The 11,347-nt window shown below is 36.2% G+C and overlaps 2 protein-coding genes, 2 non-coding genes and 1 pseudogene across 9 annotated transcripts; all 5 read left to right on the plus strand.

Moving 5' to 3' along the window:
- Positions 1 to 40: 40 nt before the first annotated feature.
- On the plus strand, positions 41 to 5,499 carry commd9 (COMM domain containing 9). Of its 2 annotated transcripts, XM_077239593.1 has the most exons (6): positions 3,257 to 3,360; positions 3,454 to 3,579; positions 4,212 to 4,351; positions 4,460 to 4,494; positions 4,615 to 4,718; positions 4,919 to 5,499. In XM_077239593.1, exons 1-6 carry the CDS (start codon positions 3,310 to 3,312, stop codon positions 5,054 to 5,056), a joined length of 594 nt encoding a protein of 197 aa, XP_077095708.1. In that variant the 5' UTR covers positions 3,257 to 3,309; the 3' UTR covers positions 5,057 to 5,499. The 2 variants fall into 2 exon arrangements, with proteins under 2 accessions (XP_077095709.1, XP_077095708.1); XM_077239594.1 differs by lacking the exons at positions 3,257 to 3,360; positions 3,454 to 3,579 and adding an exon at positions 41 to 250.
- On the plus strand, positions 1,137 to 2,281 carry LOC143747100 (large ribosomal subunit protein uL13-like; annotated as a pseudogene). The gene is made up of 4 exons (XR_013206669.1): positions 1,137 to 1,237; positions 1,455 to 1,540; positions 1,701 to 1,760; positions 2,040 to 2,281. The product of XR_013206669.1 is annotated as a large ribosomal subunit protein uL13-like (transcript).
- LOC143747418 (small nucleolar RNA SNORD50) lies at positions 1,297 to 1,372 on the plus strand. Its single transcript, XR_013206739.1, has one exon. It is a non-coding gene; the product is annotated as a small nucleolar RNA SNORD50 (small nucleolar RNA).
- LOC143747416 (small nucleolar RNA Z195/SNORD33/SNORD32 family) lies at positions 1,816 to 1,894 on the plus strand. Its single transcript, XR_013206736.1, has one exon. It is a non-coding gene; the product is annotated as a small nucleolar RNA Z195/SNORD33/SNORD32 family (small nucleolar RNA).
- Positions 5,500 to 5,792: 293 nt separating the features above from the next.
- On the plus strand, positions 5,793 to 11,290 carry thumpd2 (THUMP domain containing 2). 4 transcript variants are annotated; one of them, XM_077239532.1, is made up of 11 exons: positions 5,793 to 5,966; positions 6,288 to 6,377; positions 6,661 to 6,793; positions 7,041 to 7,348; positions 8,215 to 8,292; positions 8,491 to 8,543; positions 8,626 to 8,713; positions 9,734 to 9,808; positions 9,896 to 10,010; positions 10,685 to 10,805; positions 10,893 to 11,290. In XM_077239532.1, the coding sequence occupies exons 2-11, from the start codon at positions 6,291 to 6,293 to the stop codon at positions 11,209 to 11,211; spliced, it is 1,377 nt and encodes a 458-aa protein (XP_077095647.1). In that variant the 5' UTR covers positions 5,793 to 5,966; positions 6,288 to 6,290; the 3' UTR covers positions 11,212 to 11,290. The 4 variants fall into 4 exon arrangements, with proteins under 4 accessions (XP_077095647.1, XP_077095648.1, XP_077095646.1 ...); XM_077239533.1 differs by having other exon boundaries at positions 6,319 to 6,377; XM_077239531.1 differs by lacking the exon at positions 5,793 to 5,966 and having other exon boundaries at positions 6,160 to 6,377.
- Positions 11,291 to 11,347: the final 57 nt, after the last annotated feature.

The following is an 11,347-nucleotide window of genomic DNA, read 5'->3' on the forward strand; positions in this document are numbered from 1 at the left end:
AGGATCAGTTCACTGCTTTGCAACTGCTGTTAAAGGTACGATCAGTCCCTAATGTATATGCAGTTTTGTCAATTTCTGTTGACTACATTGAATGGCTGTGCATTCTACAACTTTTTATTTCTGATTCAGGCTCTGTTTCAAGATGTGCGTCAAATCTGTGCTGAGTTTCCCAGCCGGAGCCTCCAAGCGTCAGTCTGTAATCGAAAAAACTGCCACTTCTCTGTCTATTTCCAGCAATGAAGCGATGCAGGTGGGTTCATGCCATGTGATTTCAAACATTTCCCAGCTAAAATACCAGATATATTTTACTCCTATGTTAATGTGAAAGTATGTTTCAATGTCTTTTGCAACCTGTGTGAAACCAAGTCAGAAATGGCTCATTTGGTCCGTAAGAGCCAAAAAAAAGTTGCAAACAATAAAGCAACTTTGTATTTTTCTGTCAGGCATTTGTGAGGGAAAGGGGTGTACGAAATCAAAGGAAAGAATAAATAAATGGGTATTTTCACAATGCTTTGTAAGTCACTTATGTATTCAATGTTTGCTGGTGACAGATTTTACCACTGGCATGTTTACAAGTACTGTGATCATGTTTATTAGACATGTAGCCAGTGGCGGATTAAGACTCTTTGGTTCCCCTAGGCACTGACACCTACAGACCTGATCCTGTACGTCTGTATGATGTTGGATGTTGACGTCAGTCTGATCTTGGGTTCTGATGTTAACCCAACTTTCATTTCCAACGTCGAATATTGATGTCAATCTGACGTCGACCCAACAGTTCACACATAAGAACTGATTTCTTGCCTTCAAATTACCCTAAACTCATTTTTGGTCAACTTCTCTTCAAGAATCAGATTGTGACCAGAATTTCGTATGCTTAAAATGGGTTTCAACAGATGTCAGTCCAGTGGCAGTTGTGTTTTTTTAACTGATCATTTTAGTAATTTCTTGTCCTTTGTTTACAGGCCACAAAATTGTGGTGGTGAGGTGTGACGGTATCAACATCTCTGGGAACTTCTACCGCAGCAATGTAAGTTTGTTGACCACCTATAAGTATGTTGGGTTAAAGTACATTAACTTTGACCAATGTGAAACTATTGTATTGTGTGGTGCTAAATGCCATGTGTTTGTGCAGTGAAGTATTTGGCCTTCCTCCGCAAGAGGATGAACACCAACCCTTCCCGTGGACAATATCACTTCAGAACCCCCAGCAGGATCTTCTGGAGGACAGTAAGAGGTGAGCAGGTTTTTTTTTTTAGGGTCCTCTCCATGGACACTTTGCAGTGGTTACACTTCAAACAATGATGAACCCATTTATCCCGAATCTGAATACAGTTTGATGATTCCAATCTACGGATCTGACTACTGAGTTTGAAAGTGACTGAGATAATCTGATAAACTGCACACTTTCAATGGATGTGTGACGGATTAAATATGTTGACTTTCTTGAACAGGTATGCTTCCACACAAAACCAAGAGAGGTCAGGCTGCTCTGGACAGGCTGAAGGTCTTTGATGGCATCCCACCTCCTTATGACAAGGTAGATTAGTCAGTTTAGTATTTCACAGATTAATTCAGTCAATGATGCTTTTTCACTGCCTTGTTTGAGTGTCAACTGAGAATACACAAGACTATCTGAGACTTTGCTTCACCTGGAGTTAGAAATGGGCCTTTTTTTCATCTCCATTTCTTTTCCACAGAGAAAGCGTATGGTCGTCCCAGCTGCTCTCAAGATTGTGCGTCTGAAGCCCACACGCAAGGCGAGTTACTTTTTATTTTTTTATGATGCCTCTTCAATGATATTTGAAATCGCTTTTTGTCAGTGATGTTTTTCCACAGCAAGTATGAGTTTAATTACCATGAATCCACTTCATGCACTACCAGCTGAGACAAAAAACTTTAGATATATAAATATTCCTCGTTTTACCTTGTCTATAAGGTTCAGAATATTTGAAACCCCATTGATTGTGGCACTTAATTCTGTGCCTTTAAAAAAAAAAGTGCCCCACTTGTAACAATCTTCTGATTTCTTTCTCTAGTTTGCCCTGCTTGGAAGATTGGCCCATGAAGTTGGCTGGAAGTACCAGGCCATCACCACCACCCTGGAGGAGAAAAGGAAAAGGCCAAGCTGCGTTATTCCAAGAAAATTCAATAACTCACCAAGCAGGCAGAAAAGAACATTGAAAGCAAGATCGCAAAATACACTGATGTTCTTAAACAGTATGGTGTCCTTGTTTGAGCTGTTCCTGCAGTCAGACAAAATAAATGTTTATAGAACCTATTGTCTTGAGTGGGTTCATTCTTTTTCCCTTTTTTTTTCAAATGGCATATTTGGTTTGGTAAATTGTCATAATTTTATTTTTCTGTGGCACCATTCCATAGAGGATATTTGAGTTGAAACGAGTATATTTCTACAACTGGTTAATTAAATTGACTACTGTTTCTAATGGCACTCTACAAAAATGGTTCATTTGACTCTTTAAAACAATATGCTTTATGCTTTAAAGCAATATGCTTTTAAAAGCTCCCTCAGAAAGCTGTTGATTAACTTTAAAGTAATAGTTCACTTAAAATGAAAATTTTAGATTTCATTTACTCACCCTCATGTGTTTCAAACCTGTATGAATTTTTCTTCTACTGAACACTAAAGATATTTTGAAGAATGTCAGTAACCAGACAGTTGATGCCCCCCATTGACTTCCAATGTAGGAAAATACAATTACAGAATTCACTACTTCACCTATTCATTTAAGTATGTTTACCGGGCATGTGTTTATTATATACATAATTCCTATTGTGAATGAAAAAAAAAAAAAAAATTCCCCTCTCCATACCATTGAAGTCAAACGTGCCCATCAACTGTCTGGTTACCCATATTTCTTTTGTTCAGCAGAAGAAAGAAATGAACACAGGTGTGGAACGACTTGGGGGTAAATAAATGACAACTATCCTTTTGGGTGAACTCCCTTTAACACTACCACCTTTTTCAGAAGTTTTCATTTCGTGTAAACTAAACTTTATTTGAATGTAGTTGTGACTAACTGCCAAAAATAACTTTGTCTCTGGTACCTTAACCCTAAAAGCTTTTAAGGTAGTAAAAAGCTATTGGAGCATTTGTTCTGGTTGAGAACAGAAGGAAAGATGGAGAATATAAAGTTTTCAAAATATATACTGACTAATTCTATCACGAGTAGTACACATAGGTAGTACACAAACTATTTGGCAATGACGACTACGTTTTGCTTAGGGTCTTTTATTTTGACACTAGACTGTCGTGTATTCACGTGACCACGACTTTCAGTCTGAAACATGGCTTTTCTTAAAGAGGATCAGTTCACTGCTTTGCAACTGCTGTTAAAGGTACGACCAGTCACCCATTCATATCCAGTTTGTCAGTTTCTGTTGACAACATTGAATAGCTGTGCATTCTGCCACTATTTATTTCTGATTCAGGCTCCGTCTAAAGATGTTGTGCGTCAAATCTGCGCTGAGAGTTTCCCAGCCGGAGCCTCCAAGCGTCAGTCTGTAATCGAAAAAACTGCCACTTCTCTGTCTATTTCCAGCAATGAAGCGATGCAGGTGGGTTCATGCCATGTGATTTCAAACATTTCCCAGCTAAAATACCATATGTATTTTAACTCGAATGTTAATGTGAAAGTATGTGTTTTTATTATGTTTACTATTGTAACCTGTGTGTAACCAAATGGGTAATCTGCTCCATAAAAGCCAAATGAAAGTTGCAAGCAATGTAATATTTTTTTCTGTCATGCATTTGATTCAATAAATGAGAAATATTCAATAAATGAATATTAATTAATGTCGCAATGCTTGATAAATCACTTATTTATTCGAAATGTTTGCTGGCCACATGTTACACAGTTACTGTGACCATGTATATTTATTACACATAGGCTAACAATATGGTTGCTGTATTTTTCAGATGAGCAAACCTAAGCAGCTTTGATCATGTGACTTTACAATCATGTTCACATAATTTCAAGACGGTTTTCACCTTCATTTACAGTTGATAACTTTGAGAAATAGGCCTACTTTAGCAGCTCTTTTCAGATCCTTCGAACCCAAAAGTAAATTTTTGGTCACAGGTGTTGTTGGTTGGATTGAATAGGTTAATGTTTGTATGTTAATGGAGCATACAAAACCACATCAATGTTGTTGGTGTTAATACATCCTTTTTTTTTATTCCTCAACAGTTGCTGACAGCTTTTCACACACTCTCGCATCATGTTGTGTACCAGAATCTAACCTCTCCGGAACAGATCCTGTCAATTTTCCCAGGATCATTCCACTCTAACTTAAAGAATCTGATCACTAAAATTCTCTTGGAAAACAGGTGGATACTACTTTTAAACCTTCTTTTAGATCTTCAAATAACTGTACTGCAGAAATGTACCCTGCAGACAAGCGCATAACATATTTTTTTTGGTGTAAAAATTTTCAGTGTCACATGGAGAAATGATGCTTTGTCAAATCAAAGTGAGTGTGATTTCTCATATTTTCATTGTATTGCAAGATGTTTGATGACATTGTATTTTATGCTTGTGGTCCATAATGAAACCATTTTGAAGCTGTGAAGTTATGATGTGTGTTTCATAGTTTCACTGCCAAAGCTGGTAGATATGGAGTGGCGAGTGGACATGAAAACTGCTTCGGACTCCTTGAGTCGTATGGCTGTGCCAACTTGTCTGTTGCAAATGAAAGTAAGATGGAGACATAATATATGCTGAAATTTAAAATGACTATTTTATTAACAGATATCTAATTTAAGATATTTATCTGATCTAACAATGAAACATTGGTTTACAACAGTTATTATTCTGAAATAAGAATAAAACATTAATTTTGATTGATAATAAAAAAAAAAATTTCAAAATACCTCTCAAAACTCTGTTTACTGAAGCTCCAGGACACTCCATGCATTAGCGGCGGTCCAAGTGAGTCCACAATTACAATGGAGCTGAGTAGAGAGACACTGGACACCATGATAGACGGTTTGGGTCGCATCAGGGACCAGCTGACTGCAGTGGCAAGGACGTAGAGCTGAATGACAGATGTTGCCAGCACCACTTTCTGTGGACATTCAGAAAAAAAATGTTTTGATGCAAGAAAAGCAACAAAACAATGGACATTAAAATATAAAGAATTGTAAACTGGGTTATCTGATTCCGTTAGTTGGTTCTTGTTTAAATATGAGCTTTGTTTCATGTTTATAATCTTTGTTATATAAAAGTTGTCCCTTATGTTTCCCCCCATTCTAGAAGTACTTTTTATAGTTGTAAAATTTTCACAGCAATAAACTGAAAAAAAAAATGCTAAGCTAGTTTGCCAGTTTTAATAAACAATTTTCTTTATTATGCTTGCAAACAATACAGAGATGACAATCATGGCATACAATTTTGTAACAAAATTGCAAATATGTCTGTACAAAATATAACAACGATATGTACAATGTCATCTGAACATATAGAATAAAGGAAGTTAGCAATGCGTAACTAACTAAAACAAAGAAAAAAAATAAAAATACATGAGAAATAGATGATAGAAAAAACAATAAAAATAATAATAAAAAGTAAAGTTTTAATAAATTGACGTAATGCAACTGCTTGGGAATTACATCAATTTCATGACATACAGTTACTGTTTTTATAACATGTGAGTTAAAAGAGTTGGTTGAATGGCCACGAGAGGCGCTGTAACCTTTTAAAATCTTTCCTGACAGTAGTATTTCACGGTCAGAGCATAGACTGTAAAAGAGCCATATGGCTCTGTTCACGGTAAAAGTTTCTGCTGCGACGTTTGGGGAGGAAAATAACACAACTCTTTACAATATTTTTTGGAAAATCATTGAAAGTCTAGGATCTATTAACTAAGTAAAAAAAAAAAAAAAGGCCAAGCGGGAAAAACAGAAACGTTAATTTAAAGGCAATAAAACTCATGAAGAAACTAAGGTATTTCAAAAACTTTGCAGTTCATGGTTTCCACATTCCATGAAATAAGAGCATATTTTTTGGGCGGGAAATAAATAATGTAATAAATTCGAGCGAAAAACACAAGAAAACAGACGTAAGGCCGGATATATTTATACATATTTTTTTTTCATAAAATGAATATTTAAAATCAGAGATTTATATCTATCATATGATATCCATATTTAGAAAGTCTGTTAATGGCATGAGGTTTAATTTTGACAGACGGGTGAACCCGGAAGAGTAAAGCAGTGTTTACAGTTGCATGCTGCTTGTATTTGTAATGGTGCTCGGTTTTTTGAGGTGATGATGAGGCACTTGTACTGCACTGCAGGCGCGGGGATGGAGGAGCTGCTGGCCGAGGAGGTACAACACAAACTCTGCGCTTCTCAAGTGAGTTGATCGCCACTTTATTTCATTGAGATTGTTCATTATTTTATGACATAAATGTTATACAAAAGTAAGTATGTAAAGTTCTATGGAACTGACATTCTCCAAACTTTTTCGATCACCAGACAGCCACTACAGGGCATTTAAAATTATGTAAGCGATGCATTACTAATGAACATAAAAGTAAATTAAAGATCAGCCCATAATTAATTAGATAGATTTACTCTTGTCCCACATTTCCATAATGTTGATAAATTGTTTTTTGTGCTGAACGTGTATGTGTCAGGTAGAGCAGATTCCAGGTAGAGTGTTCTTTTGCTGCGAAGCTGATCTGTACACTGTAACACAACTCAAGTCTGCAGAGAGGCTGTTTTTACTTCTGCGCAAAGCTGAACCTATTTCACTTCCAAAAAACCCAGGTGAGTATGAATGAGAAGTCTGCCCTGGCAAACAAACTCTTCCCATTCTATCATGTGTAAATTTGAGTGAACTTTCTCTGTACCTAAGTCTTATTTGCATCATTGAAATCACATTTTGGTTTTAACCAGTCTGCAGGCTGTTAGAAGCCTTTATTTGTGTTATTACATTATACTTACTTATACCTACATGTACATTATACTTACAGGCAACCCATTTTACTGATCTTCACTGATTTTATTTTAATAGCAAAGGCAGCTGCTGTTATAAAGGAGAGAGTGGTAGGAGATCCAGACATTTGGAAGCAGGCCCTCTTAACCTGGACAGCCCTACAGAAAGAGCTTCAGTCTAGCCAGCAGCGTGGATACAAGAGAAGGAGAGAGGAGGATGAGGAGGAGAGATTGACTGTAGCAGATGAATCCACACACACTCTCACCTCAAGCACACACTTATTAAATAAAACAAGTGAAATGGATAAGGAGTCATATCAGCACACACCATCCTTCAGAGTGAGCTGCCGCTGCAGTGGAGTCATTGCCCGCTCTTATACCGCTCAGGTGTGTGTGTGTGTGTGTGTGTAATGTGTGTCCGTGTTTATATTACATTGCGGGGACCAAATGTTCCCACAAGGATAGTAAAACCTGAAATCACCTACATTGTGTGGACCAGCCAACAGTCCCCACGAGGGAAAGGGTTTAATAAATATTCTAAATTTTGAAAATGTAAAAATGCATAAAGTTGTCTGTGATGGGTAGGTTTAGGGGTAGGATTAGTGGAAGGGGATAGAATATACGGTTTGTACAGTATAAAAACCATTATGCTTATGGAGAGTCCCCACAAAGATAGCGAACCAGACGTGTGTGTGTGTGTGTATGCAATTTTAAATACTTTTCAAAATACAGTGGCATGTGTTCTGTATGTGTAGTGCGGTTCAATTAAAAAAATCTAAATCTATTTTAAATCTGGTAATAAACACACACTTTAAGGATTAAAAAATTGTATTTAGCGAATTTAAATTCTAATCAATTCTACGTGTTATGCAGATAATATTAATTGTAATTAAAAATGCATGTTGTTTTTTAAAAATGTGAAATATAATGTGTAATGTCATTAGTGGTCTTAGATGGACCTGATTCTATATAGACAAAAATATTTTTAGATTTATAAGCCTAGCTTAAGGGCCATTTTCTCACCAAGGTCAACAACAATGCTGCAACTATAACGATAATGTCGTAGAACAATTATATCATTGGAATCCCTGTCACAATGATTTTTTCCAATCAGAATCCATTCTGCTTTAAAGTGGATGAAATAAACTGAAATATTGTGAGTTGATGTGGACACTAATATAGTTATAATTATCTTTATAATTATCATTCTTAGTGTGAACAGGCTTTTATTGTGGTTGTGTGTATGTCTTCAGAGACTGAGTCGTATCATTGGGATGGCCATCAAAGAACATCTTGGGTGGAAGGTGGACCTGAGAGAGCCTGTTTTTGAGGTATCCACACTCAATTGATAAAAGAAAAAAAAACAAGTTCATAAACACACACTGAACCACAGGCATTCAAAAGTTCATGCAAACATGCATATACTACATAACAAATACTATATAAACTAATATGTTTACAGTTACAACCAGGTTAGCCATGGCCCATGACTAAATGTTACCGTTTGGGTTGTCTCTTTGTGTATCTAGGTTAATGTGTATTTAAGCGATGACCATTGCGTTGTAGGTATCCCTCTTTTGAAGTAAGTATCTTTACATATAACATTTGAAAGTCTGCCAACTTAAGATCTAATTCATCTAATTCAGTGTGTGTGGTTTCTTCAGGCGTCCTTTGGCCAGTCGTTCTTATATGAAACACAACGGGTTGCGTTCTACAATAGCCTGGGCCATGACCTCTCTTTGCCCTAAACAGGTGAGCTCCAGAATAAACTTTAAAGAGGCACATGCACACACACATGGTAGAATCATTAAATTAACAGCATTAAAGCAGTATATCCAGTTTCTTGGGGTGAGTGATGGGAAAAGTATTCATATCTGCCTGGCAAGTCCTTATCTCTACAAGGAAAAAGAAAGAAATGGGTAGTTGACATGACATATCAAGCATTACTGTTCAAAACTTTGGGGTTGGCAATATTTTTAAATGTTTTTTAAGACGTCTCTTATGCTCACGAGTTTGATCAAAAATACAGTAAAACAATAATATTGTGAAAAATATATATATTTTTAAATATATTAAACTAGAAAACACTTATATTAGATTGTAATTTATTCCTGTGATTCAGCAGTGTTACATGATCCTTAAGAAATTACACTAATTATTCTGATTTGGTGCTCAAGAAACTTTTATTATTATTATTATTATTATTATTAATGCTGAAAACACTTGTGCTGCTTAATATCTTTGTGACATTTGTGGTACCTTTCAAAAGAAAGTTAAAAACAACTGTGTTTATTTGAAATAGAAATCTTTTGTAACATTATAATAAGGTAACACTTCCCTATAAGGTTCTGTTAGTTAAGGGTTCTTAACGCATTATTAAACTAAACTAAACTATTATTAACTAATAATGAGCTATACATTTGTTACAGAACGAATTAATCTTTGTTAACATTAATTTATAAAAATACAACTGTTCATTGTTAGTTCATGTTAGTTCAGGTTCATTAACTAATGGTAACAGATACACATGTTGAGTAACATGTTATTTCATATTAATTAAAGATCACAGTCAAAATCAAAATTAATATATTAATATTTGAAGGGATAGTTTGCTCAAAAATGACAATTCTGCCATCATTTAAGAAGTTATTTTTAAGGTTTGGAACAACCTGAAGGTAAGTACATTTATTTTGGGGGTAAACTATCCCTTAAACTAACAAAATAAGAGCTTTTTAATAGTTTTTGTGCTCTTTTCTGTCTTTCCCTCCACAGCTGAATGATTGTGTGATTTTAGACCCAATGTGTGGAGTTGGAGCTGTGTTGTTGGAAGCAGCTCAGGAGTATTCTGTACGTAAACACCACTCTGAACACCACACGCAGCTCTTCACACACAGAATTGACGTCTGAGTGTATACATTGTGTGTGTGTGTTCAGAATGCTGTATTTCTAGGCATGGATACAGAGACGTCGCAGTTGCAGAAAGCTGCAGAGAACTTAAAAGCATCTGGAATGGAAGGAAGAGTGCAGCTACTTCGTTCCTCTGCAATAGGTTTGGACAAACTCTTTCCTCTTTCATCATCACTGACCTCATTTAGCCAACATCTAGTATAAAAATCATCTCGGGTGATATGTATACAAGTGGACAGCAATAAATACAGTTGTTAACGGGCTAGAAAACATTTTGTGATCGAGTCAGGAATGTGTGTGACCACTTTGCATTGTTAAAATCTGTATTAAATGGAAGTTGCGATAATCTTTTCTTTGCTATTGTGACATATATCTGAGTGAAACGGATTCTCGAACAAGAAAAATGTAGGGCGGGACTTGATTTTGTTCTTTGGGAATTGATTGGATGGTTGTGGTATCTCGTGAGCGACAGGTTGTCCCGCTCTCACGCCTGTAAACACGTCATCAAAGAAGAGAAGAGATGTCACTGCAAGAGGGAGGCAAAGTTATTTTGATTAAAGATAATGACTAATAAGGGCACATTAATTTTTAGAAAAATAATGATGTGCACTGATAAATCATTTATAATAAATACCGCAATACATTATTCCATAGAAAATAAGAATTGTTGATTTTGACTTCATGGTGACAATGTACATCCTGACGCGCCTGACAACTGCGAAGCACTGCCCACCTGCACTAAAACAAGGGCTTCAATCTTTTTCTTGGGAAGAAATTAAATTTTCTTATTCTTCTTTTTTTTTCTCTGTTCCTCAGAGATCCCTCTTGCAGATGGGACCGTTGATGTTGTGCTCTGTGATGTTCCATTTGGCAGGAAGTTCAGCTGCAGCTCTGACATGCCAACTGCCCTGCCACACTTACTGAGAGAGATGGAGAGGTGCATTATTTGAGCATATGTGTTGGTTCTCTTTCAATTTCTATGCTTTTGGGCTGTTGTATAGTCAATGTGTTTTTCTTTCTGCAGGGTAATTCGTGTTGGTGGACATCTTGTTCTGTTACTGAGTTTGCAGCTTTCTGCACAGCTTAAGAAGATAATTTGCACACACAAACACAACCAACACCTAAACTCCTCAGACACAAACAATGTTCACACTGACCCCTCAAACATATGCAATGAAAGCACTGACAAACCAAAAGCATTAACTTTTCACAAATCAAGCTCTGAAGCGTTGAATACACCGTTATTGATCAGCTCATTGCAAGCGCAGAGGACACACAAGGTTAGTCTGGGCAGCACAGACGCATTTATACACACCTACACCAAAATACAACACTCGCACTGAAATAAGTTCACCCTGAAATTCTTGTGGACAATCAGAATTGACAACAAATGACCAAAATGCTAATAAAATCTATTTAAAAGATTTATATGCTGTTTTTTTTAAATTAAAAATAACTTTACAACTAATTTAAGTGATT

Source organism: Siphateles boraxobius, unplaced genomic scaffold, assembly GCF_051911475.1.
Source record: "Siphateles boraxobius isolate OS27281-9 unplaced genomic scaffold, OSU_SipBor_1 22, whole genome shotgun sequence".
NCBI classification, from domain to species: domain Eukaryota; kingdom Metazoa; phylum Chordata; class Actinopteri; order Cypriniformes; family Leuciscidae; genus Siphateles; species Siphateles boraxobius.

What these genes read in the sequence shown, in the direction of transcription:
- commd9 (XM_077239593.1), top strand. Translation starts at nt 3,310, where the DNA reads ATGGCTTTTCTTAAAGAGGATCAGTTCACTGCTTTGCAACTGCTGTTA. An exon ending in CTTTGCAACTGCTGTTAAAG is followed by an intron (nt 3,361 to 3,453) that starts GTACGACCAGTC and finishes TTTCTGATTCAG; the next exon opens with GCTCCGTCTAAAGATGTTGT. An exon ending in CCAGCAATGAAGCGATGCAG is followed by an intron (nt 3,580 to 4,211) that starts GTGGGTTCATGC and finishes ATTCCTCAACAG; the next exon opens with TTGCTGACAGCTTTTCACAC.
- thumpd2 (XM_077239532.1), top strand. Translation starts at nt 6,291, where the DNA reads ATGATGAGGCACTTGTACTGCACTGCAGGCGCGGGGATGGAGGAGCTG. An exon ending in TTCACTTCCAAAAAACCCAG is followed by an intron (nt 6,794 to 7,040) that starts GTGAGTATGAAT and finishes TTATTTTAATAG; the next exon opens with CAAAGGCAGCTGCTGTTATA. An exon ending in AAGCAGCTCAGGAGTATTCT is followed by an intron (nt 9,809 to 9,895) that starts GTACGTAAACAC and finishes GTGTGTGTTCAG; the next exon opens with AATGCTGTATTTCTAGGCAT.